Source organism: Vespula pensylvanica, chromosome 1 (genome assembly GCF_014466175.1).
Source record: "Vespula pensylvanica isolate Volc-1 chromosome 1, ASM1446617v1, whole genome shotgun sequence".
Classification (NCBI taxonomy): domain Eukaryota; kingdom Metazoa; phylum Arthropoda; class Insecta; order Hymenoptera; family Vespidae; genus Vespula; species Vespula pensylvanica.
In genome coordinates this window covers 17,138,095-17,162,138 of record NC_057685.1, presented here as the reverse complement: position 1 = coordinate 17,162,138, position 24,044 = coordinate 17,138,095, and the positions used below count along the sequence as shown (strand labels likewise).

General features: G+C 32.6%; 3 protein-coding genes across 7 annotated transcripts; 1 reads left to right on the top strand and 2 right to left on the bottom strand.

The window, feature by feature from the left end:
• Positions 1-2,390: 2,390 nt before the first annotated feature.
• LOC122627176 (putative gamma-glutamylcyclotransferase CG2811) lies at positions 2,391-5,274 on the bottom strand. Of its 3 annotated transcripts, none has more exons than XM_043808155.1 (5): positions 4,937-5,274; positions 3,738-3,926; positions 3,167-3,316; positions 2,785-2,948; positions 2,391-2,628 (listed from the first exon to the last, which is right to left on the bottom strand). In XM_043808155.1, exons 1-5 carry the CDS (start codon positions 5,042-5,044, stop codon positions 2,592-2,594), a joined length of 648 nt encoding a protein of 215 aa, XP_043664090.1. In that variant the 5' UTR covers positions 5,045-5,274; the 3' UTR covers positions 2,391-2,591. The 3 variants fall into 3 exon arrangements, with proteins under 3 accessions (XP_043664090.1, XP_043664260.1, XP_043664176.1); XM_043808325.1 differs by having other exon boundaries at positions 2,827-2,948; positions 4,937-5,267; XM_043808241.1 differs by lacking the exon at positions 2,391-2,628 and having other exon boundaries at positions 2,781-2,948; positions 4,937-5,271.
• A 332-nt stretch (positions 5,275-5,606) lies between these two features.
• On the bottom strand, positions 5,607-10,261 carry LOC122633407 (leucine-rich repeat-containing protein 71-like). The gene is made up of 10 exons (XM_043821240.1): positions 10,226-10,261; positions 7,377-7,447; positions 7,160-7,303; positions 6,903-7,082; positions 6,735-6,812; positions 6,451-6,653; positions 6,239-6,306; positions 6,053-6,145; positions 5,815-5,892; positions 5,607-5,744 (listed from the first exon to the last, which is right to left on the bottom strand). Exons 1-10 carry the CDS (start codon positions 10,259-10,261, stop codon positions 5,607-5,609), a joined length of 1,089 nt encoding a protein of 362 aa, XP_043677175.1.
• LOC122627047 (LHFPL tetraspan subfamily member 2 protein) lies at positions 9,390-23,235 on the top strand. 3 transcript variants are annotated; one of them, XM_043807844.1, is made up of 6 exons: positions 9,390-9,674; positions 21,548-21,734; positions 22,087-22,359; positions 22,422-22,535; positions 22,630-22,840; positions 22,924-23,235. In XM_043807844.1, the coding sequence occupies exons 2-5, from the start codon at positions 21,605-21,607 to the stop codon at positions 22,770-22,772; spliced, it is 660 nt and encodes a 219-aa protein (XP_043663779.1). In that variant the 5' UTR covers positions 9,390-9,674; positions 21,548-21,604; the 3' UTR covers positions 22,773-22,840; positions 22,924-23,235. The 3 variants fall into 3 exon arrangements, with proteins under 3 accessions (XP_043663779.1, XP_043663959.1, XP_043663866.1); XM_043808024.1 differs by lacking the exon at positions 9,390-9,674 and adding an exon at positions 18,497-18,517; XM_043807931.1 differs by lacking the exon at positions 9,390-9,674 and adding an exon at positions 20,806-21,253.
• Positions 23,236-24,044: the final 809 nt, after the last annotated feature.

Here is a 24,044-nt window from a genome sequence, read left to right as displayed (position 1 = left end):
TTTTTTATTATTATTTTATTTTATTTTATTTTACTTCACATGGTGCTAGTTTTATTTAGAAAGAAATACAACACCGCTATAAAATAGTTCTTTTCTTTTTTTTTCTTTTTTTTTTTTCATTTTCTTCTTTTTTCTTTTTTTTTTTTTATATATATTACGTGTCTATGTGTTGTTATTCGTTACGTAAACGCGCGTAAATCGGATATGACGATTGTTGGTCTCTATAAATTATATCTGTGTGTGTCTCTTTTAATTAATCTTTATATATTTTTTATTAAAACGGGTACGAAATATCGTGAAACGTTAAAATGAGGTCGTTCTTGATGGACCCTCAGTACTCCGTTACGTTCTGTTATGCTCAAAGAAATTATGCGTCGACGAATAGATAAAGCATTTTAACGAATTAAGATTCATACAAGATCGGGCTAAAAACTTAAAGGCTGGGCTTGGGAGCAGAATAAGAGAATAAAAATAGATGCAAAGTGGAACGTATCGAGCATCATCGAAAGAAAATATGTGTATAGAAAGTACGTTGTGATCGCGATGGACGATGAAATGAGATATATGTATGTATATATATATATAAAATATATATAAAAGATATTATCTTTTATATGTGTATATATATATACATAAAAAAGATAAAGAGAAAAGAGAAATTCATGTATGTTAAAGAAAAAGAAAAAAAAAAAAGAAAAGAAAAGAAAAGATAAAGGAAAAATGTGTGTGTATATGTAAGACTTCGTTTAATCATTGTTTTGAATTTACTTTGTTGATTTAAAAAAAAAAAACAAACAAACAAAAGACTTCCTTTTTTCTTTCTGTTCTCTCAATATATATATGTATGTATGTATGTGTATGTGTATATATATATATATATATATATATATATATATATATAAAATAAGAAAAATCAGAAAAAGAAAAAGAGAAAAAACTAAGCGAATGGAAATAAAATCGAAACGTGAGTTGAAAGATGTTGTTTCCTATGGATACATAGTCGGAAACATTAAAAAGGCGGTGCTAAAGCTGTTATTTTTGATGATATCATAAATGAGCCATACAGAATCGAATAATGTGTACAGTAAAAAGAATTATGAGAATGTGATTATTTATAATAAATTTCCTAGAATTAGCTAGGAAGGTATATGTACTGCCTCAATTATTTTTTGATTTTAGCCGCACCACTCGAACTATATCTAGACGTAATACGCTTTAAAGTGACATGAAGCGTTTATTCCTATAAATATAAAAGGACGTGGTGCAAAGCAAAACGGGGTAAACGTAGTCCTTTACGTTTTCGATCTCGCAATTGCAATTGAATAAAGAATATATAATTATATATATATATATATCTTGTATCTCTGATCGCGTTGTTTTTAACGCCAATCGTTGTAAGAGAGCTTCTCTGCGTTTAGCTTCCAAAATATGTTGCAAAAGGAAATGCATAATGTCTCTCAAAGAATAAAAGAGAACATTCGAACGATCCTCGCCGATTATGGCAATGGATGCGATAAAAATCTGCCTTCTGTTAACAGTATATAGTTGAAATTAGAATCATTTTATCGTTGCATGATTGAGAGCGAGCGAGAGAGAGAGAGAGAGAAAGCGAAAGAGAGAGAGAGAGAGAGAGAAAGCGAAAACGATAGAAGGATATTTAAGAAAAGAATTGCCGAAAAGAAGAATCAAGTTAGAAAGTGTTGACATATACATATACGAGAGAAAACGTGGCTATTGAAAAATGATAAAGGAAGTAAATAAAAATGAATCATCGAGAACGATTTGGGGTATAAAGATTTCTTTCTAAATCCTAAATTTTGTATTATGCGTTATCATAGGAAGAAGAAAAAGGATCAACAATTTTTCTTTTTTAAAACACGTGAATTTTCATCCAGAATATTTTGAGAGATTCTTTCATACGATCACTAGAAACGATCCATTGATCCCTTATTCCGATCAGATATAAAATATTATCGCATTGTGTATATACAAATTTATATATATATATATATGTGTGTGTGTCCATAAAATTTTATGGAAGTCTCGTCGCCCGATTTAATTCGATTTATTATTATTTTTTTCCTTTTGAATTCGCGTTAAACGTTTTCGCGAGATTGAATCCTACACGCGACTAGTTTTACTTTGTTTTATATATATATACATATGTGTGTGTGTGTGTATGTCTATATATATATATATATATATTTTTGTTTTATTAAAGAAAGAAAGAAAGAGAGCGAGAATTACAAATTGTTAATGTAATTTTGGAGGTGAGTGTAAAACAAAGCTTACGTTAAATATTAAATACTTTTTAGATCAGCTGAACTCGTTCATTCTTTTCTTTTCTTTTTTTTTCTTTTCTTTTCTTTTCTTTTCTTTTTTTTTTTTCTTTGTTTTTACAGCTTCGATATACGTATACGTTTACTTATATCATATGTATATATGTATATGTATATATAAAATAACGTATAATATATATACATGTATATACGTATGCTTATATAGATACTATGAATACAAGACTTCATTCAATCGCGATATCAAATTTAACAATAGTTTCTCGTGTTTATCGTGCACAACCTTGAACATTATCAAAGTACGTCTTCAACAGTTGCCGTACTTACGTCGCTGTAAAGATAGTAGAAAAAAAAACAATTATCTATATATATATATATATATATATATATAATATACTATATATATAGTATATTATATATTTATATATACATATAGATAATTGTTTTTATATATATATATACGTATATATTGGTGTTAATCATTCACCGAACTTCTCTTCTGTGATCAAACGTAGGATCGCGTACGTACTTTTCTCCATATTTTAATCCATGATCTCCCTCGTTGCTGTAAGATTCGTACATCGGTCTTTCGAGCAAAGTAGCCTTGAATTTTGGTAAAAAGTAAATCCATGCTTTTGTTAATGAACCGATCTAAAAAATAAAAAAACAAATTATATATATATATATATATATATATATATATATATATATATATATACATATACATATACATATACATGTAAATCATTTATTATCATATATTCATATCTTATATACGTGTGTGTATGTGCGTGTATGGCTATGTATGCTCGTGAAAAGTGAAAATTTGTATAAACAAATTCGATCTCTTGGTATATTGAAAAATTTACCTCTTCGAAATTACTATTGGATTTTAATTTCGATTCTGTTGCCATGAGAACATCCTCTTCCGTTCGCTCATAAAAATTTGGATGTTCCTCGAGTTCATCCAATCTCGTCAACATCTTCGAATCGACGTCGTATATCTCGCCGATAACATGCTACTCGTAAATAAAAAAGAAACGTGCCAAGAAATTACAATAACAATTTTTTTTTAGCGACATTCATTCGAGAAGAGAAAGAGAAAGAGAGAGAGAGAGAGAGAGAGAGAGAGAGAGAGAGAGAGAGAGAGAGAGAGAGAAAATCGTCAGGATAAAATAAAAGCGAATGATCGAGAAGAAAAAATTAATTATTTTAAAGCTATTGACATCTTCGATCGTACGTAAATTTTTATAGAGATCTTTTTGTTTTTTACAAAAATAATAATTCAAAAATAAGATTCTTTTTAAACGCGAATATAAATGTAAATTAATAACGTAATATAAAATTCTCTCGGACACGATTTTGAATTTTCTTTTTTTTTTTTTTCCTTTTTTGTAATAATAACAATAATAATAATAAGAAAAATAAATTCACACTTACGTGACCGATTCCTGGTTTTTTCAGTAAAAATGGAATGTTGTATTTAGTAGCAATTATCAATGGATAAGATGACGTAGTTTTAGCAATTCCAAGAAATTTCGCATATCCATTAGTTGCATCCTGTATGAGTTTATGATTTGGTTCTCCTCTCTTCAAGGTTCCATATACGAATATACGATGTAGAGGATTCTTGAACAGATTTTCGTACATTTTCTTTCACAGATGTTTCCTTTCTCTCTCTCTCTCTCTCTCTCTCTCTCTTTCTCTCACGCGTATTTTCTTCGTTCGATAAATATTTTCTTTTATTTTATTTTATTTTTTTTTTTGTTTACTTTTATATATTCTTTTAAAACATTTCGTTTAGCATAATACGTTGATTAAATATTACGAGTTAACACGCACAAGACATACAAACATGATGTTTATTTTAATTGATCGTAAATAATCGACTTAAAAGGTAAAGTCGTAACGAATGAAAAACACAATTCGATTTACGTCTACCAGATGTCACTGCGTACGACGAAAAATAAAATAAAATAAAATAAAATAAAATAAAATGTAACGATCGTGGAATAGAGGTGATTAAACTTATCTTACGTTTTATTTCTGACGAATGAAACTCGCGTCTCTTTGTCTTTGTCTTAATCAACGTTAGAATGTCGACTCACCGTAAGTACTAGTAGTCAATGTACAACACGGTATATTTTCGGTACATTCCACTGAGAGTAATACAGCGAAGAGCCAATTCGGAATTTTATTGGACATGAAAGATGACAAGAAACGATGGCACACTATGACATTATTTTACAGTAGTATTTTATAGTACCGTATAGTAAATGACAGATGTCGCTAGTATCGGAAGAAGATTATATATATATCAGAAATAGTCACGTACACTTCATATATATATATATATATATATATATATATATATATATATATTATTTTTCGTTGAAGATCACATTTGTGTTATCATATATCGCATTATCATTAAATTAGTTTTAAGACAATACGAAAAAGAACTACATTTTTTTATTATTTATTTGTATATTTAAAAAAATATTTGTTATACTTGTCGGAATGAGAAAAAGAAAGAAAAACAAAAAAAAAAAAAAAGAAAAAGAAAAAAGAGAAACAAAACAAAACGAAACGAAAGAAAAAAGATACGTCGAAAGAAAAGAAAGATGAATGAAAATTACCTCGTTTAGAAAGTTCGAATTGATCATCGTGTCGTAAGTATATATCGAATAAAGTTCCAATATAAAGATGTTTGTTAACATGGCGGCCGATGCAACGTGAAAGATCATAGCTCTAGGACGTTGTAGAAAAGGTATTATCGATGAAAGATACGAAACGTTAGGAAAGGGCGATAGAAACAACGCGTTTGAAGCGAAACTCGTCTGTCTGTGTATGTAAGAGAATATTGTCGGTCAGCGACTCGTGGGAAGTCAACAGTTCTAAGTTCGTTCGATAAGATCTTCCGAGCAAGTACACACGAATCACGCCACTTTGTATTTCCCGCCAATCACGTTTCGAATTTGAAAGAAAATTTTTTTTTCTCGTACCATCTCCCGAAGAATCGTCATTGTTCTTCTTCTTCTTCTAATTTTGTTTGTTGTCGTTGTCGCGCGTCTAATGCTTTTTTTTAAATATTTTTCTTATCTTTTCCTTTTTTTTTTTTTTTTCATTTTTAAGTTTCACCCTACCTCTCGTGCAGAAAAGATTTATCTCCTTTTCTTTTCGTAAATCGTCATCTTTCTTTTCTTTCTTCTTTTCTTTTTCTTACTTAATTTTCTTTTTTTTTTTTTTGTTTTGTTTTGTTATTCGTTTAACGTTATCTCTCGTACGAAAAAGAATTTATCGTTTTCTTCATAGATTATCGTTTTCCAATATAACTGAACTTTCCATATCATCCAATCGAGACAAATATTCCCCAGCTTGTCTGCACTGCAAGATTTCTTCCAGTTCCATTAAATCTTTTTCATCTTCTTGCTTAAACTCATTTCCCTGATATTATTAAGAGAGAAAGTTTTGTGATAATTGACTTGACGGTAAATCGATTATGAAAGACAATTACCTCTATTCTTACATAAAGCAGGCCTTTGCTCGTATCACTCATCATCATATAAGTCTGATAAAGCAAGCAGGCTAATAACTGTTTAATAATTGCACCGGATAAATGATTAACTGTAATATAATAATATATATGTATGTAAATATATATATATATATATATTTTTTTTTCTTCTCAAATTAATCGTATCAATTTTAATAATATAATAATACGTACAACTGATATTTAAATGTTTTAATACAAAATTTCCATTTATTCTTATCACTCCTCCTGTGGCTGTACTTTCTTTGCCAAAAGGATGATCAATTTCTATGGGTAAATCTTTTCTCAGTGTCTTAAAAAAGAAAAAAAGAAAAAAAGGAATAGAACGATACAATATTGATCATAATGTATTTTATTAGAATCATTTTTTTTAAGATGAACTTACTGGAAGTTTAGATATATTTTTAGAATTTTCCTGCACCGTTATCTTGGAAGAACTGTTTGAAAGTGAGACTATCGCGAGATCATTTATGTATGTATGTATGTATGTATATATATATATATATATATATATATATATATATATATATATATATAGTTATATATGTATTATAAAATTCAGTTATAAAAATATTTATGTATTTATATAATTCGTACGTTTTTTGGATTTGTTCGGTTTTTTTAAAACCTTGCTGTTCTTTCTCGTCTGTGAAATCTCCAAGTTTGGTAAATCTTCAACAACTTTAGAAACTTTATTCTCGTTCGTTTTATTTAGATCGATTAACTTTTTTTCTTGTGATATCAGAGCATCGAATCTACGTCTACGAAGATCTACAATCTCATTATGCGTTAATTTCGACCTGATTTGTAACAAAAAGGAATAGAAATTCTTGGAAATGCGTTATTAAATTCTTTGATAAAGTAATCGCGTTTGAACTAACATATTAAGTTCTTGGATTATCAAAGCAGCACCGTCATCGCATATCCTGTTTCCTGTTAATATCAGACTTTGAACAGAACTGCAATTGGAATTAAGAAAATATGATTCAATTTGTTAAACTCATGTGAGTTTCATTCCAAAGAGAAAGAGAGAAGAAAATCTTTCGTACCGATTCGTTCGTAACATTCGTCCGATTTCTAAAGCTCCTAGATCACCGATACGATTATTTCCTAGATTAAGAGCTAATAATTTCGGTTCGTTAGGTGGATCAGCGTATTGCAATTCCTCTGCTATTTTTTTAACTCCTTCGTCTGTTATCTTACAGAACTGCAAAGATAAGTATGACAAGCTAAAAAAGAGTTCAGATTATATTTTCATAAAATAATATTTTATGTAAGATATCAATATATCTAGATTTTCACGTACTTCCCAACAGATTTACATAACAAGTGATAATTCTCTTGTACGTTCGGATTTCCGTCTAAATTCAAATCTCTCAAGCAATTGAAATCCATCAGCATGGAGTATATTTGTATAATACCGTATGCATTTATGCCACAATTTGGTAATCTAACGAATACAAAAGTTATTATCTTATTTCGAAAATCGTAAAATATGAGATTCTGCATTTAATTACGTTCACCTTAATACAGTTAATGTACGATACTTTTTTAATGTCAAATAGAGAGCATCTAAAATACAAATTGAAACTTCCTGTCGTGTAATTCCAAGAAATTATTAATTATATTAAAATCGTATTATCTTGTAAAAATATTGATATGACTTATCTTTGCATTCCAATTTTGTCAACGTTTCCAATGATTTCGAATTTTCATAAGTCAAATAAAAAATAAGGTCAGCCTCTTTGTCCTTTGTTCTTAAAATAGAAAAGAAATATATGTTATATTTAGATATCGATGTGCAGTGAAATATTACCGGTATAGTTCGTGCGAAAATAATGAAGCTACGCTAATATTTGTTTAGGATCCGTTATCGAAATGATTCCTTCCAGCTGAGGAAATTGATGTGTTAGTTTCACGTCTATCGCACTATTCTTTATCTAAAAATAATTTCTTTAAGTGTTCCTTCTTTAATATTTATCAATTATTTTTTCCTTCTTCGTATATTATTTACCACAAATTTAGGTGAACGATCAACCTCGTATTCTTTGCAACGTAATAAAAATTCTGTTAAGAAATTCTCTTGCGATATCCTTAACGCTTCATCTACGAAAAAAAGAAAAAAGGAAGAAAAGAAAAAAAGAAATATATAAAAATAATTTCATCGACTGAACTGAATTTATTTTACGATCACACGATCTTGACAAATTTGTTATAACATACTATTCAGTGACATGGGCGTTTCTTTTACCGACATATTATATTTGCTTCTTTTATCAACCATATTTTATCACTATAAAATTAATTAATATTTTAAGATTATATATGTATATTTATATATATATATATATATATATAAATATATAAATATTTACGATCAGTTCTAACGATGTCATTTAATTTACAAACAACTTCATATTATAGTTTTAACGAAACTATAAAACATCGACAAGTCGATACTATACGTATATACGAGAAAGGTTAATTTACGATGGTATACCGTTTGACTTTCGTTTGGGGATTTTTTTTTTATGAAGTAATAAATTTGAAGGGAAGGTTGGCGCCTAGTCAGCTAGCCCTTATGGACGACGTAATTCGATGCTTAGGAAAACGGAGGGTAAGCGACAACCCCGTGAAGTGTATACAAGGAAAAGCTATATATACCAAAGAAAAGTATCGAACGATTTTTACACCCTATGATATTCTTTAGATGCTTTTGTTCGGAGTTTTGCTCCCTTTTATTTCGTGAATACCACTCGATGCTTCGAGGAGTTACCGTCATTTATGGGATTAAAGTTCGTAATTACGGTATTCCGAACGTCGAAGGGATGATTACCACAAAGGCTTCTCGATGGTCTAAAGGGCGCCGTTTATGATGGTTGCACTGCACGATACCATTGAAAATACTAGCGGCATCGAAATTGTGTAATTTAATTTTTTTTATATGTTTGCTATATATAAACCGAGAACCGTTGTGAATTTTTGTTTCTCTTCTTCATTTATCTTTTTTCTTTTTTTTTTAACTATTTTTTATTATGAACAATCTTAACGAACTTTTATTTTACGAATTAAATCATCGATCTATTTATTAATTCTTTTCATAGATTCACAGAACGATCGAATCGTTTTTATATAAAAATATATACATCTATCACATGTTTTATTACACACATTATTTATTAATTAATTTAGTATAGTTATTTTAGATTCGATTATTTTATATCAGATTATCTTATATATTTCTATCGTATATTTTAATTTTAAAGAAGATTGGATCTCGCGTATATGTTAAATAAAGAAGAAAAAGAAAAATGATTTTGATCCATGAAGACTGTAGCTTATTATATTCAAAAAAAAAAAAGGTTGGTCCTAGGAATGATCGGGAATGATCTTTTTCTTTTCTTTTCTTTTTTTTTTAGAAAAAAATGACTTGACGACCGAGAACAGGCTGTCGCTCGGCGGTAGCCCTTATGCCAAGCTTCATGCTCGTCGAGTTTGCGCTACATTGTAACGGCGCTCTTCGAGGCCACACTCTTCAGTTTAGCTCAGCGCTCGGACCGTGTCGCTTCGTGACGCCGGTATCCACGCTTCTGTGGATCCTTCCGATCTGACAGAAGAGATCTTTCTCTCTCTTTCTCTCTCTCTCTCTTTCTTTCTCTTTCTCTCTCTCTCTCTCTCTCTCTCTCTCTCTCTCTCTCTCTCTCTTTCTCTACCTCAGTTTTCAGTCGCTAAGTAAAATCGTGCCGGTGAAAGATAAAGTTTCTTCTTCTTCTTCTGTTTGGATTATCAAGAGATCTTAGGCAGTGTGAAATTTGTAAAAGGTGAGCTCTCTCTATTTCAATTTAATGCGTTCACTTGTAATTCGATTTTTCAATCATCGATATAAAATCTAACAGGTATAATAATTTTAATAATAATGACTTCTACAAGAGAAGAAAAAGAAAAGACGTTTCAAATTTATATCACAAGATATAAATATAACGAAAACAAAGATATTCTTCGTAATTTATTAATTAGTAATATCTTTTTTTTTTTTTTTTGCTTCGACATCGTCCCATCAAAAATTAATTTGTCTGTTGATAGACGTTTAATGATATCTATTTTAATTTTCGAATGTACTCTATTGATCTCGCAAGTTACGATCACATGGTATACACTTTGCATTTTTTTGTTTGTTTTCCTTTTTCTCTTTTCTTTTCATGAGAACAGCAACGTCTATCAATTTTATAAATTTATGACTGTTTACATCGTACCGTCAGGCAGCATCGTAATACCAGGTCAACGCTATGAATTATGCATCTCGTCGAACGGTTTAGGGTTTCGTCCCTTTCTTAAACTTTTTTTTCGAAAGATGACTCGCACTTTGACTGACCCCATTTGTGAGAACATAACTCTCGTTAATATTCATTTTCGGCGTAGCTACTACGAAATTTGTTCGAATTTAAGTGCAACAATTAATTAACAACAATTATTCAAGTAAACGATACACGATTAAATACGTGATTAAATAAATTACTTGCTATGTTTTTAACTCATAAATTTGTTTAGAATCAATAATTCATTTATTCGTTTAATTCGTATCGTCGATCAAAATTCAAAAATGATGTCTATGCTTTGAATATTCTCTCGTCAGTGAAATCAGATATGCATCGGTTGAGTCTGATTCACGCGGAGTCATATTAATTTTTAATAAGACGTAAAATCTATTATATAGGTGTTATAAAATTGATAAAAAATATTTTTTTACTAACTAATGACTTTTATAGAAATATTTCGATTAGGGCTCTCCGCAATGTTCTCTTATGAATCAGCCGAAACTCGAATGGCATTTCCTACGAATTCCTTTCACCGTGAATTTAATAGACTCTGATTCTTTGTGCTTCACGGCTGATCGTAAAACTTGAAAATCTGCTTGATATTTGAAAGCCATTAAGAAAAGATTACGTATAGCGCCGAAAGAATGTGTTATCGTAACAAAAGATCGAAATACATTTATGAAAGTAGAGATAAGAAAAATAAAAGATAAATTTAAAAGGGATATATTTTCCTTCCCCCCATCCTTCTTTCAAACCGATTTACTTCCGATCGGTAAGAATCGTGATTTCGTAATACGTAACAGTTTCACACAGCTGATCGTAAATCGTAAAACTTGAAAATCTACCTAGTGTATGAAAACCATTAAGAAAAATTTGCGTTTATCGTCGAAAGTATATTTTATCGTATCGAAAGATCGAAATAAATTTATTTATAAAAGGAAAGACGATAAAGATAAAAGAAAAATTTAAAAGAGCATACATTTCTTCTCTGTCTTTCGAATCGATTTACATTCGATCGATAAAAATCGTGATTTCGTATAACGTATAAGCTTCCCAGGTGATCGTAAAATTTGAAAATCTTCTTGATGTTCGAAAACCATTAAGAAAAATGTGTTTTTAGTGTCGAGAGTATATTTTATCGTATCGAAAGATCGAAACACATTTATTTACGAAGAAGAAAGATAATAAAGATAAAAGATAAATTTAAAAGGGGATACGTTTCTTCCCCTCTTTCGAACCGATTTACTTCCGATCGGTAAGAATCGTGATTTCGTAGTACGTATCAGCTTCCCACGCAAACGTAGTCTCGATTCAGGGTCTTCATAGTTGTATATCTCGTAGTACATACACGTACAACGAGCACGTATCTACGTATGTTAGAGAACTACCTTATTGGGCGAGTTTAATGGCTAGACACTGTGCATGCACCGGGCATACTTTATGTTTTCCCATATTTGCCGATCGATTCAAGTCAACGTGCAAAACGATCGCCATACACGATCGAACGATCGCCATTGAGAGATTTTGGCGACGTTCGATTTCAAAATAAGATTCTTTCTAATCAACTCTTCTTCTTTTTCTTTTTTACCCTTGTTGTGTCTCTCGTTGTGTCACTATCTTCTTTTCCTTTTACTTTTCCACACTTCTTCTTTCTTTTTTCTTCTCTTTTTGTGGTTGTTTTTTATCTATTTTTTTTTTTTTACGAAGATAAATAAATGATAAAGTCAATTACACGTTTCAACGTTACCCATCGATTATTTCAATAATTTGTGATTTTAATCAATCTTTTATTTACACTTTCCGATGGATAACATTCCTTGGGGTAAGTACGATCGTGCCGCGACTGGTAGAAACGCACACAAAGGATAAATCGTTATAAAAAAGCGTCCCCACGAAGATCAAATCGTACTTCCAGATGCGAGTTTAGTTTGGACTGCCAGCCGACTACATTACGAGCGTGCCGGGCTTGTAAATTCACCTCTTCTTTTCGTTTGTTTTTCTTTTCTTTCCTTTTTGTTTCTTTTCTCTCTCTCTCTCTCTCTCTCTCTTTTTTTAAGAAAAAGAGAGAGAGAGAGAGAGAAACAGAGAGAAAGAAAGAGAGAAAAAGAGATGTGGAGAGGAGGGAGGAGAAGAGGGTAGTCTCATTTTTTCTTTCTCTGTACCCACGGAAGGAATGCGGGCGACTCGTGTCCGAAGAACGACTCGTCGAACAAAAGGTAGACTCTCGTTTCTTTTTCTTTCTTTCTTCTTGTTTCTTTCTTTTTTTTTTTTTACGGACCACCACCCTCGGTTCGGTATTATACTCGAACTATTATCAAAATTCGACGATACCGATCGTAACGTTGCATAATTGTTTCACGTTTATCGTAAATCGAGAAGAGCTTATATCGTCATTTTTACGTAGATGCTTGACAAAATCATGAAGTAAAATTTAGAAAGAAGTGATGTCGTGATACCTGAGCAAACATATATCATCCACGTGCTTATCAGATCTTCTCATTTCTAAAATTTTTATCTCGGATCGTAAACGTCGTCCCGTACGAGTTACACGAACGAGTTGTGATGATTCGTTGTTCTCCGTTTACGTAGATAAATATCTATATATATATCTAAGCTTATTCGGTAGCTTCTTTTTGAAAAATAATTATAGTCGAGTCGTTCGGTCATTCATTCACTCACTCGCTCACTCACTCACTCACTCACTCACTCACTTACTCACAGTAAAGCTCAAACGATCACAGGCGATGCATTTTAATTGCGACAGGTAGGTAGTTAGCGAGCTAAAGAGAACTTTCGTACGCCATCTACGTTCGCAAAGTAAACACAAAAATGGACGAAAGCCTTTGAATGAAGAATAACGAAGAGAGTCGTGGGACGAATATCCTTGGAAGAAGAAGACGAAAGAAAGAAAGAAAGAAAGAAAGAAAGAAAGAAAGAAAGAAAGAAGGAAGGAAAGGAAGAATGAAAGAGAAAAAAAAAGAAAGACAAAAGAAAAGAAAATTGAATCGGTTGTACTCTTATCTTTCATCAGAGTTCGTTGAACCATCCAAGCGTCCCCGATTTTGAACCCACCGCCGACGTCGTTGCTGCTTACCAGCACGTTGGAACATCGAATCTGTTGATTTTGTTCGTTATTTTAGTTTCCCCTAGACTCGGTAGACTCTTGCAAGAGAAAGAGAAAGAGAGAGAAAAATGAGCCCCAAAATGCGAGACGGTCGATGAAAATTGAAAATATTGAAAAGATCGAATTAAGTAAAGTGACACGTTTGTTTAATGCAAATATTTAACTAATATATTTCGAAAAAGTATCACTTGTTATTAAAAACAAAAAAATAAATAAATAAATAAAAAGATAGAAAATATAGTTATGAGACAAATTTATGTATGTTAATCATTAGTTTTGACTATTTTCAATTTTCCATCCAGCATGCATGTCCATCAACAATGTCGGCGGGAATCGTTTGGGTAACATAACGTGATGCATTCTAATATCTCGATTAGGGTGTACATCGATGCGACCGAGCTCTCTCACCGTCGCAGCTACAGAGAAACGAGACGTGTACCAAGAAACGGACTCTTGCCAGAGGGATCTTAAAACGATCTCGTCGCTATCTCTCCGCGGAATGGATTCGTAATCGTTTCTGGTAATACGTTCCCTGAAAACCAGAAAGCAGGAATAGTCGTTATGGTACCCGTGCCACGAATAGAATCGCTAAAATGTCTAACCGATATCCACATAAATATATCCGCTTTCTACGTTTGAAACATAGTGAATAACAAACGTTTTATACAACCACTAGAATATATATATATATTTATATGTATATATATATGTATGTATGTATGTATGTATGTATATATATATATAAATTTTGTATATATATATAAACATACGTACATACGTAAACATATCGAGAAATATACAGATATCGTTTAAATTTATTAAAATAAAAAGTTGGAGAAAAAATAAGAATAGTGAGGAAAATTTTAATGAACGAAACGTTTAGAAATGAATTAACGTTTAAAGTACAAAATCGTATTTCTCGTACACCATATATATATATATATATATATATATATATATATATATATATATATATATAAGCAAGAAAACGTATAGGCACTGTTAGCCTACAGTTATAACTTTTAAGACGGTTGAAAGGGGGAAGAGGCCAAGCCTCGGAAGTATTGTATTACATACATGTTCGATCGCGTTAATCGCTATCGATACAAATTCGCAAAGATCTCTATCTCGATGGAAGAACGATCGACTTGGTGTATCGACTTTGTTGTCTCTACGGTATCAAAGATACATGAATATATTTGTATGTACTAGGTGAATATACAGCTAACATAGTAATCAAAGTACTGGAACACTCCATTGTCTTTCCAGTGAACAAGTATCCTCGAAAGTGACCCATTATTTCTTATCTTTGTCGCCGTTAAGGCTATTTATAGTCTTTCTAAAGGATTCAACGAGAAGAATCGTAAAGAATTTATCGACAAACGCGAATCCGGAGGAAGTAACTCCGAGGATATGTGACTTTTGAACTTTGATGTATAATACATATATTATACGATATTTCTAAAATTTCATATTACATGATATCCAACATTTTTTATTTATTTATTTTTTCTTTCTTTGTAAATTAAACGTGACTCACTCACTATATATACATATATATAGTGTACTATACATACATATATATATTTAGGTATATATAATTTTTGATAAAATAATTACGAAAGAAACGAACTATATATTTAAATTATTGACGAGTAGTTTAAAAGAAAAAAAAAAAAAAAAGAAAGAGAACAAAGAGAAAAGAGAAAAAAGTACAAAGTCCAAGTTGAAAAGATATTCTTTAGAAACGATAAAGCATGATCTATCGATATATTCGATCATAGTTATCGTTCGCTTAGACGTTGGATTACGCAGGCACGTTCGTTCGTCGACCAATTTACGTTTATGACGCATTGAAATCATAGAAACGCCATAAGCCCTCGTGTCTAGGCGTCAATGACCAGAAGAGAAGAAGAAGAAGAAGCATCATCGATGACTCGTCGAAGGACGTTTTCACGATCTCTTTATATTCTTTGTACGATAGTGTTAACTTCCATATCATTTTTGTTTTTTTAGCAAAATACGACGTGCCACGACGTAACAATATATTACAAAAAAAAAAAAAAAAAAGAAAAGAAGAAGAAAATAGAATAATCAAATAAAAGAGGAAATGGAATAATTCTGATCGTTTCTAATGTTAGTTGTTAAAGGGCTATAAAGGGCAAGTACTATAAAGATCATATAAAAACAGACACACTGATTAGCGATTTAATATGAATAATAGATTTAAAATGAAAGAAGGAGTAAAAGAGAGATAGTGAGAAAGAGAGAAAGAGAGAGAGAGAGAGAGAAAAAGATGCGCGTGCGTGCGTGGCAAATGGCTTTGCATATACGGTGCACGTGCGCGCTCGTCCATACAATCTCATTTATGCGCACACACGCGTGCAAGCCTCGACTAATTTATATTTATGATGTATCGAGGCTCGATGACACAGCGACTGGCTATGCCGGTCTCCTCGAAGCGAGCAGAGAAGTTGGACGAAAGAAGAAGAAGAAGAAGAAGAAGAAGAAGAAGAAGAAGAAGAAGAAGAAGAAGAAGAAGAAGAAGAAGAAGAAGAAGAAGAAGAAGAAGAAGAAGAAGAAGAAGAAGAAGAAGAAGAAGAAGAAGAAGAAGAAGAAGAAGTAGAAGAAGAAGACGAAGAAGACGAAGAGGGCAAAGAAGACGAAGAATAAAAAGAATAAGAAGAATAAGAAGAAGCAGAAGAAGAGAAGCGAGAACGATAGAAGAGAGAGAAAGAGAGAGAGAGAGAGAGAGAGAGAGAAAGAGAGATGGAGGATGAAAGGGAGAGACGACACCCACGGAATGTAAAATCATCCCGTTCCTTGCGAACCTTTGTGGGTTACTACACCACTTCCGTTCGAACCGATTGCGAAACGTCGCAAATTCGTGAAGAATCTATTTCTATCTCTCTCTCTCTCTCTCTCTCTCTCTTTCTTCTTTTCTTTATCTTTCTGTCTTCCTCTCTGTCTCTCCGTTTGTCTCTCTCTTCCTTTCTCTCTTTCTCTCTCTGGCTTTCTCTTTCTCTTTCTGTCTGTTTGTCCTTGTCACTGTCTTTTTGTCCTTCTGTCTGTCTTTTTCTTTCTCTTTCTCTCTCTCTCTGTCTCTCTCTTTGTCGGTGTGATAAAGAGTCAGATGATGTCGAGCCTCGTTGATTAGTTCTCGGTAAACGACGCGTCTAGCAAATTTAACGACTCCAGTTGCGGAAACGCGCTTTTTCTCGAGCATTCACAATTCCTATCCTCTGCAATGCGAATAAGTATACACGTTACTATAATCATCGTTTCTACAAACTCTCTCTTTCTCTCTCTCTCTCTTTCTCTTTCTTTCTATATATATTTCTATTTTTCTTTCTTTCTCTCTTTCTGTCTTGTTCTTCTCTATCCGTTCATCATCATTTCTTCCACGTTTCCTCTTCTTCTTCTTCTTCTTCTTTTTCTTCTTCTTTAATAATGCAAAATCAAGAATCCGGGCCAACTACTAGTCTGCGGAACGACTCGACCCAGAAACCGTCTTGATCTAACATAAATCGAGCATAAAAGATCGAATAAAGATCGTAGATGAATCCGTGAGAGTAAGAAATAGATAGAAAGAAAAAAGAAAGAGAGAGAGAGAGAGAGAGACAGAGAAAGACAGAGAGAGAGAGAGAGAGAGAAAGAGAAAGAGAGAAAGAGAGTCATCACTGAGTAGGGAGACCGTGTGTGGCGCTTTAAACCGATCATCGATTATCTTAATTGCCGTCTCTTCGATGCAGAGAAATCACCGTTAGCCTTTAAGTCGTCGTAGTCGTCGTAGTCGTCGTAGTCATCGTCTTCATCGTCATCGTTGTCGTCGATCCTTAATTATATCGAACTTGGTTACAGTAGACAACACACGTTACTACGAACATAAGAGCAATGTTTTATCAAGAGCATGAGTTTCTCGATATAAATGACATTCAACTTTAGCTGGATAATGTGGATTCTCTTGTTGCGCTTTGTCTCTTTCCTTATCTTCTTCGTTTTTCTTTTTCCTTTTTTTTTTCTTTGTGTTTCTTTTCATCTCGTTCGACGTATTTTTTATATCTATTTTCATTGTAAACAATTAGATTGTACGAAGGTTATTCGAAAGAAAGATAACAAAAAAAAAAAAAAAGAAAAGAAAGAAAAAAGGAAAAAAGAGAAAGGAAAAGAAAAATGATAAATTTGTTGTTCCTTCATCGCTCGACAGACGAATGAAATTAATTGGAGAAAAATCATTCTGAAAAAAAACATTACACCCACGCATACACGCACATACACATATATATATATATATATATATTTCACGTTTTAACATTTTGATAAATCAATAGTGGAGAAATAATAACGAAAGGATCATAAAACTTTTTGCGTTGGTACACCTGCATGTTGTTCACCAAGAGAGATATCCTCTTCCATACGGGTGGTTACTTGAAAGGGGCTGTAAAGTAATCTAATCGACGACAATGGCATTAATGCCAGAATATATTTACGGTTAATCGGAGTAGTAAGGACGAACGCAGCAGGTATCATCGTACACACATATTACCTACACGAACATACACACATATATATACATATATATTCACGTATGTATGGAGGTAGGTACACGAGTCGATCCTTTCCTTCCAGGTCGATATTTTTCTTCGAAGGAAAGAGTTATAAAATGTACGCTCGTTTCAACGTTCAGAGTGCGAAGAGTGTTCGACGGGAGGAACGACGAGCAGGAGGAATAATAATAATCGAACGCACGAGGCGACCGGCCGAAATCGCGATAAATCATTCGGTATAAAATCGGTTGGTCGATGGGAGCCGAAGGGCCTCAGGTAGATACATATATACATACTTACATGCATATATGTGTGTGTATATACTAGAGGATGGAAAAGAGAGAGAGAGAGAGAGAGAGAGAGAGAGGAAGAAAAGGACGAAAGATGAAAAAGAGGGAAAGAGTAACTCTCGCGAAGAAGAACGAGCAACCAAGAGAGAAAAAGAGAAAGAGAGAGAGAGAGAGAGAGAGAGAGAGAGAGAAACACCTGTCCGACAGCTGCCTCGCAGATGGCCTCAACGTTAGCTTCAGGATTATGTAACGAAGAGATCTCTCGTTATTCGACTTAAATATGAATGTACTTACTTGCTTTTCCTCCTCCGCGAAGGAACGTATCGATAATGTCGCCGATTTTCTTCTATTAGCGAAAACAATGAATCTTCTATCTCGAATTTCTAAGTAAGGATACGAGACGAGAGGAATCTTTATTTTATAAAGGAGTCACGAAGAAAGTATATGAGATCTCACGATTTTACGACTGGGATATGACTTGATTGGAGATATCGAAATTGTATCAAATAATTTTACGATCGAAATTCTATCGATCGATAATAATTCTTTTTTCTTTCTTTCATTTTTATAGACTGAAATATCGAAGCGTACGAGTTTGATTTTTTTATCCTATTATACGGGGAAAAGGCGCGGCACGTGGTAATGATGTAGACAACGGTGAAAAAAAAAAAAAAGGAAAAAAAAAGCAAAAGAAATAAAAGGGAGAGTGCAGGGGCAATCGTCAGTCCCTTTCTACGTCGGTCACAACGAAGAACCCTTCGACCGAGCAACAACGCACGACGCGTTGCTTACTGCCGGACTGCATCATCAAGCGCTCGTTTATACTCGCCTTCTTCTCCTTTCTCACGGATCGTTGATTTGACCGTGGTTCGTTAATTACATAGACAGACCACTCGGATTCGAGAGATAAATACCCGTGAAATGGAGAATATAAATTAGCTTAGTTCTCAAAGATCTTAGAAAACTGATTGGGAATGGTGAACGGTTGTATAAATGTATAAGACACCTTGTCAGAGACAAGCGCGCGTGTTTGTAAGTTTCAAAGTAATCTGTATACTTTTATCTTTTATTTTTTTCCCCTTGTTAAATGTTAATTATATATATATATATATATATATATATATATATATATATGTATATACTCACGCACGTATACACACACGAACAAATTGTTTATAACGATAATCGATAATCATAATGAGTCGTAACTAACGCATAAATTTCATTTGACTTTAACCATTCTCGAAGGTCGGTATCTAGGCTGTTTAAATTTTTTTTTTTTTTTTTCGAGAAATGGTCAAAAAATATTCCAATGAATTCGAAAGGATTCCGAGTCGCGTGCGTGCTATCGCAAATTCGTAATAATCGTAAACGAAAGAGTTTCTTGCACGACATCGTCGTCGTGGACTATCTAACAGAACAACGGGAAAGTAAATATCCACCTACTTACTTACTTATGTTAGATCTGGAAAGAAAAGGATGACGATGAAGGATATTAAAGGAAAGAGAGAAGAGAAAAACGGGGCGAATGCTTTCTCGTTTCGCCTTCGAAGGCCATGATCACGTAGACCGATGGCGACGGCAGCGACCGATTTGCCACATTGCGGTGAGATCAAAGAGGATCTTACGTTGTTTCTTTTTCTTTTTTTTTTTTTTACGCTGTTTTCTTCCTTCTTTTTCTTTTTTTCTTTTTCTCTATAGGAGCACGAGGCGTGGAACACGAAGGCGATTAAATTTGCGGCGACTCCTAAGAGAAGCTGCAAGAGTATCTTCTTGAGAAATGCTGTTAGCAGAGCAACAAACACGTGCTGCTCTTACTCGAACTTGCTGAGAAACCTTCGCCCACACTTTTGACTCTCTTTCTCTCTCTCTCTCTCTCTCTCTCTTTCTCTCTCTTTCTATCTCTCTTTTTCTCACTCTCTGTCTCTTTCTTTCACTCTCTTTAGAATATCTATAGACAGAGTTAAAAAAGGAGGTCACGATATTCTTGATCCATCTTGAAAGGGAGAAAGAGAGAGAGAGAGAGAGAGAGAGAGAGAAAGAGAGAAAAAAGATAGAAGAGACAGAGATGAATGATTTAAGAAAGGGTACTCGATAAAGACCAACCGAAAAGATTCGAAAATTCTCGTGAGGGATTTATAATGACGGTAAAAGTAAAAGTTAACGACGCGAATCGCATTAGACTATTGCGAGATAAGTACTTACTCACATAGATATAACTTTCTCTGTTTCTATCTTAATGATGTAACTATGTTGGTATGCCAGGGTTAACAAGAGGTAAGTTAATTCATGTATCTAAGATGAACGAAGTAGTCGAAATATTGGATGTAACCTTCACTCTTGGAGAGAAGGGTAAAACAGTCGGTTAAAAGTTTCAGTAAAAGGGAAGGAGGAGGAAGAAGGGTAAAGTAGAATATTCTAAATGTGGAACGAAAACATTGTTGAGTTGTTTTCGAGTTGTAGAACCTCGTCGTAGATTTGAACTCTAAATAATTTTTTATCGATTGTCTCTATTCGACGTTCAGTCAAATTTTATAAAAGATAAATTTAAAGATAAATTTAATTAGGATAAATTAATGTGTATCTGTGTGTGAGAGAGAGAAAGAGAGAGAGAGAGAGAGAGAGAGAGAGAGAGAGAGAGAGAGAGAAATTCGTCGAATTCAACGACCAAAACATGACCTATAATATAATCGTTATCGTTTCGAGGAACCGCAAAAGAGGAAGGTCCATTGAGTTTCTACGAATTACATGTGAATGGTATTTATTCTTACGCAGTCGCTCGAAACTGAGTACCTACTTTCAAAACTCAAATATATACAAGGACTTGTGTTTCCTTTTTTGACACGATGTCCGAACAGAAGCGATAAAACAAGGAACGGAGTATACCCTAAATTGCTTTCGTAATTTCTTGTAATTAATGGGACGATGTTAAGAAAAAAAGGAAAGAAAGAATGAAAAAAAACAAAAAACAAAAGTAACGAAAAGAAGAGAGAGAAAAAGAAAGTGGAAGTGTAGTGGGATGGAAGGGAGAATTTAAAGACAAAATAGCTCGTAGAGCGGATTGCTCGTAAATCAACATTAATTCTAAGTGACGTGTGACCGACACTTCGCTCACGTTCGTTGGTAATTAACTCGAGATGCGTTGTTACGTACATACATATGTATATAGAATTACGTTAAGAAAGAAAATTTTGAAAAGGGACAAAAATAATAATGGATTAATCTTGACTCTTTTTTCTTTCTTTTTTAATACTTCATGTTTAAGAAAACTTTTGTTTTTGTTCTTTTACTTTGTTCTTTTTTTTTCTTTCTCCGAGTATATTTTTATTTTTATTTATTTTTTTCTTTCTTTCTTTTACACGATTTTTATCGTCGAAACGAAATACAAGAAACATGATTTTTTGTTTCTTTTCTTAGGAAGCTAAGATCGTCCGGAGGATGGCATAAAACGGAATATTATTCTCGGCCGGCAGCATGTGCTATGTTATAGTTACTGGTCGCAGTCTCCTCTGGACGCTTCTGTCTTTAGCGGCGTTAATGGCCGTTTTATCGGCTCTCCTTACCCCGAAATGGCTCGTCGGACCGCACACAATTAAGGACACGAGTAAGATTTTGCTATTACGTCAATAATAATAATAACAATAATAATTTAACGTATATTAATAATGATGACGACAACAACAACGACGATAATAATAATAATATCCTTCGAAACAATTTTTCTCTCTGAATACAAATCATACATACATACGATATATACCTATAATAAACGAATATATATGAGTTAATAAATAAATTTCGTTTGACGAACGCATTGATTATTTGTTATACGCATAATTGTTGAGAAACACATTGCATATTTGTTACATCGGATAATAATAATTATTATTATTATAAATTTAGTTATGAGGATAAAAAAAGAAAATTATATTCTTTTATTCGCCATTATTTTGTAGAAAATGGCACGGAATTGTTCGTGCCGACAGTTGGAATTTTCAATCGTTGCACGAGATTATATGGAAGGACGCATTGTGCTAATTTCAACGTTGATGGATTCGCGACGCATTCCTCGGTCTTTCCAGGATTCTGGAAAGCTTCTCTCTTCTTCGTATCTTTCGGTTTGGCCGTGATGACGATGACCGTATTAGCTGCTCTTATCGGATGTTGTATTCAGAGTATCGGGAGAAAGAGTATCTTCGATTTGGCTGGTGTAGCTCAAGCAATAGCCGGTAATATTTTAATTATTTTATTTCGCTTATTATCAATATTTAATTTCTAAACAATTTGATAGGAATACTTTACTTAGTCGGATTGAGTTTGTATCCCGCTGGATGGGGTGCTGAAAGAGTACGAAGAATTTGTGGTCCAGAAGCTGACGCCTTTCATCTCGGGGATTGTACTCTTGGTTATTAGAATAAAAAAATATTGTTGCTTTTTTTTTCTTCTTTTTAATGAAATCTTAATCAATATTTTTAATTATATTTTTCATATTATTTTAGGTTGGGCTTTTTATAGTGCCGTAATAGGTACTGGCCTAACTTTTGCAGCAGCTATGCTCAGTGGACAAGCCGAAAAATCGACGGCAAGTGATAAGGTTCAAGATAAGATGAACGAGGGAAGGACGCTAATATGCTTGGCTTAAAAAAAGAGATTTTATTCAAAATAATATAAAAATAAAAATGGTGATATTTCTTTGGATACTCTAATAAGGTATCGTATGTATTTAGAAATTTTTCGAACGATCGATCGAATTTGTTGTTGTTAATTTAAAAATTGAGAAATTAACGTTTCAGAATCCTCGAGAATTTTTTTGACGAATCCTTTTATGGGACCAAGCGACAATTAATGTGATCGATGTTCGCATTCAATATCGAAAGCATGATTACTATATTGCTCTCGTTTTTCTACATGAACGTTTGGAGTACTTATTCGTAGGATATCTTCCGAAAATAATGTTCGATATTAATCGATATACGAATGTGTGTTTTGTATACGATATTCATTTAGAGTATTATACAAGGTGGATTATTCGAAGTCTCATTAGAATATGTAACATTTATAATACAGATTTGTAAGAAAGTTAGTGTATAGATATATACACTATATATATATATATATATATATATATATATATATATATATAAATTTTTTTATTCTCTTACAAGAAAACTATATATAATTTTAAGAAATAATAAAAGTGTATTAAACATGCAATTCCTATTTTATAGATCTTTTTATTTTTATTCGTATTGTAATTATTAATTAAAATGACTTAATAACAACGATTAAAAAATTATGTAAGTTTTAAACAGTCTATTTATTTCGAGTGTTACAATTTTACAAAGACATAAGAGTCGAGAAAACGTCATCTCGTGGTAACTTCTGCGCAATATTTTTAATAAATATGACCAATTTTTTTCTTAATTTTACGCATCGGTTTTGACCCTGAAGTTGAAAGATATATATATAAATATATATATAGGTGAGTGTGTATATATATATAAAGAAAACGATCATCGTAAATTCCATACTGCCTGCCATGAGCGATCGCAACAAAAATCCCGTACCTCAAGATCATCTTTCATCTTATAGCCAAGACGTAAGCAATTATTTCGAAATTGATTCAAGGCACGAAAAGACAGAAGTGCAAATTTGATCGATCCTTAAAGCAGTTATGTATGTATTCGTACGAAATAACAATGAGAGCCAAATACGATCAACGACATTCCTTTCTGTCAACTTGGCTCGTCAATAACAAACATATAAAGTACATTGGAAATCTTATTTTTGATATTATTCTTACGATCACGTATGCACGTGTGTATGTATGTACTTTCGTAGTCTTTCGATTTATCCTATTAGATTTTTACGACGGATAAGATGACTACAAAGTGAAGAAAAAAAAAGAAAAAAT

What these genes read in the sequence shown, in the direction of transcription:
- LOC122627047 (XM_043807844.1), top strand. Translation starts at nt 21,605, where the DNA reads ATGTGCTATGTTATAGTTACTGGTCGCAGTCTCCTCTGGACGCTTCTG. An exon ending in TGTAGCTCAAGCAATAGCCG is followed by an intron (nt 22,360 to 22,421) that starts GTAATATTTTAA and finishes ACAATTTGATAG; the next exon opens with GAATACTTTACTTAGTCGGA. An exon ending in TCTCGGGGATTGTACTCTTG is followed by an intron (nt 22,536 to 22,629) that starts GTTATTAGAATA and finishes ATATTATTTTAG; the next exon opens with GTTGGGCTTTTTATAGTGCC.
- LOC122627176 (XM_043808155.1), bottom strand. Translation starts at nt 5,044, where the DNA reads ATGATCTTTCACGTTGCATCGGCCGCCATGTTAACAAACATCTTTATA. An exon ending in AAAAACCAGGAATCGGTCAC is followed by an intron (nt 3,317 to 3,737) that starts GTAAGTGTGAAT and finishes ATTTACGAGTAG; the next exon opens with CATGTTATCGGCGAGATATA. An exon ending in GATCACAGAAGAGAAGTTCG is followed by an intron (nt 2,629 to 2,784) that starts GTGAATGATTAA and finishes CTATCTTTACAG; the next exon opens with CGACGTAAGTACGGCAACTG.
- LOC122633407 (XM_043821240.1), bottom strand. Translation starts at nt 10,261, where the DNA reads ATGAATATTAACGAGAGTTATGTTCTCACAAATGGG. An exon ending in ATAATCCAAGAACTTAATAT is followed by an intron (nt 6,654 to 6,734) that starts GTTAGTTCAAAC and finishes GTTACAAATCAG; the next exon opens with GTCGAAATTAACGCATAATG. An exon ending in ACCGAACAAATCCAAAAAAC is followed by an intron (nt 6,307 to 6,450) that starts GTACGAATTATA and finishes ATCTCGCGATAG; the next exon opens with TCTCACTTTCAAACAGTTCT.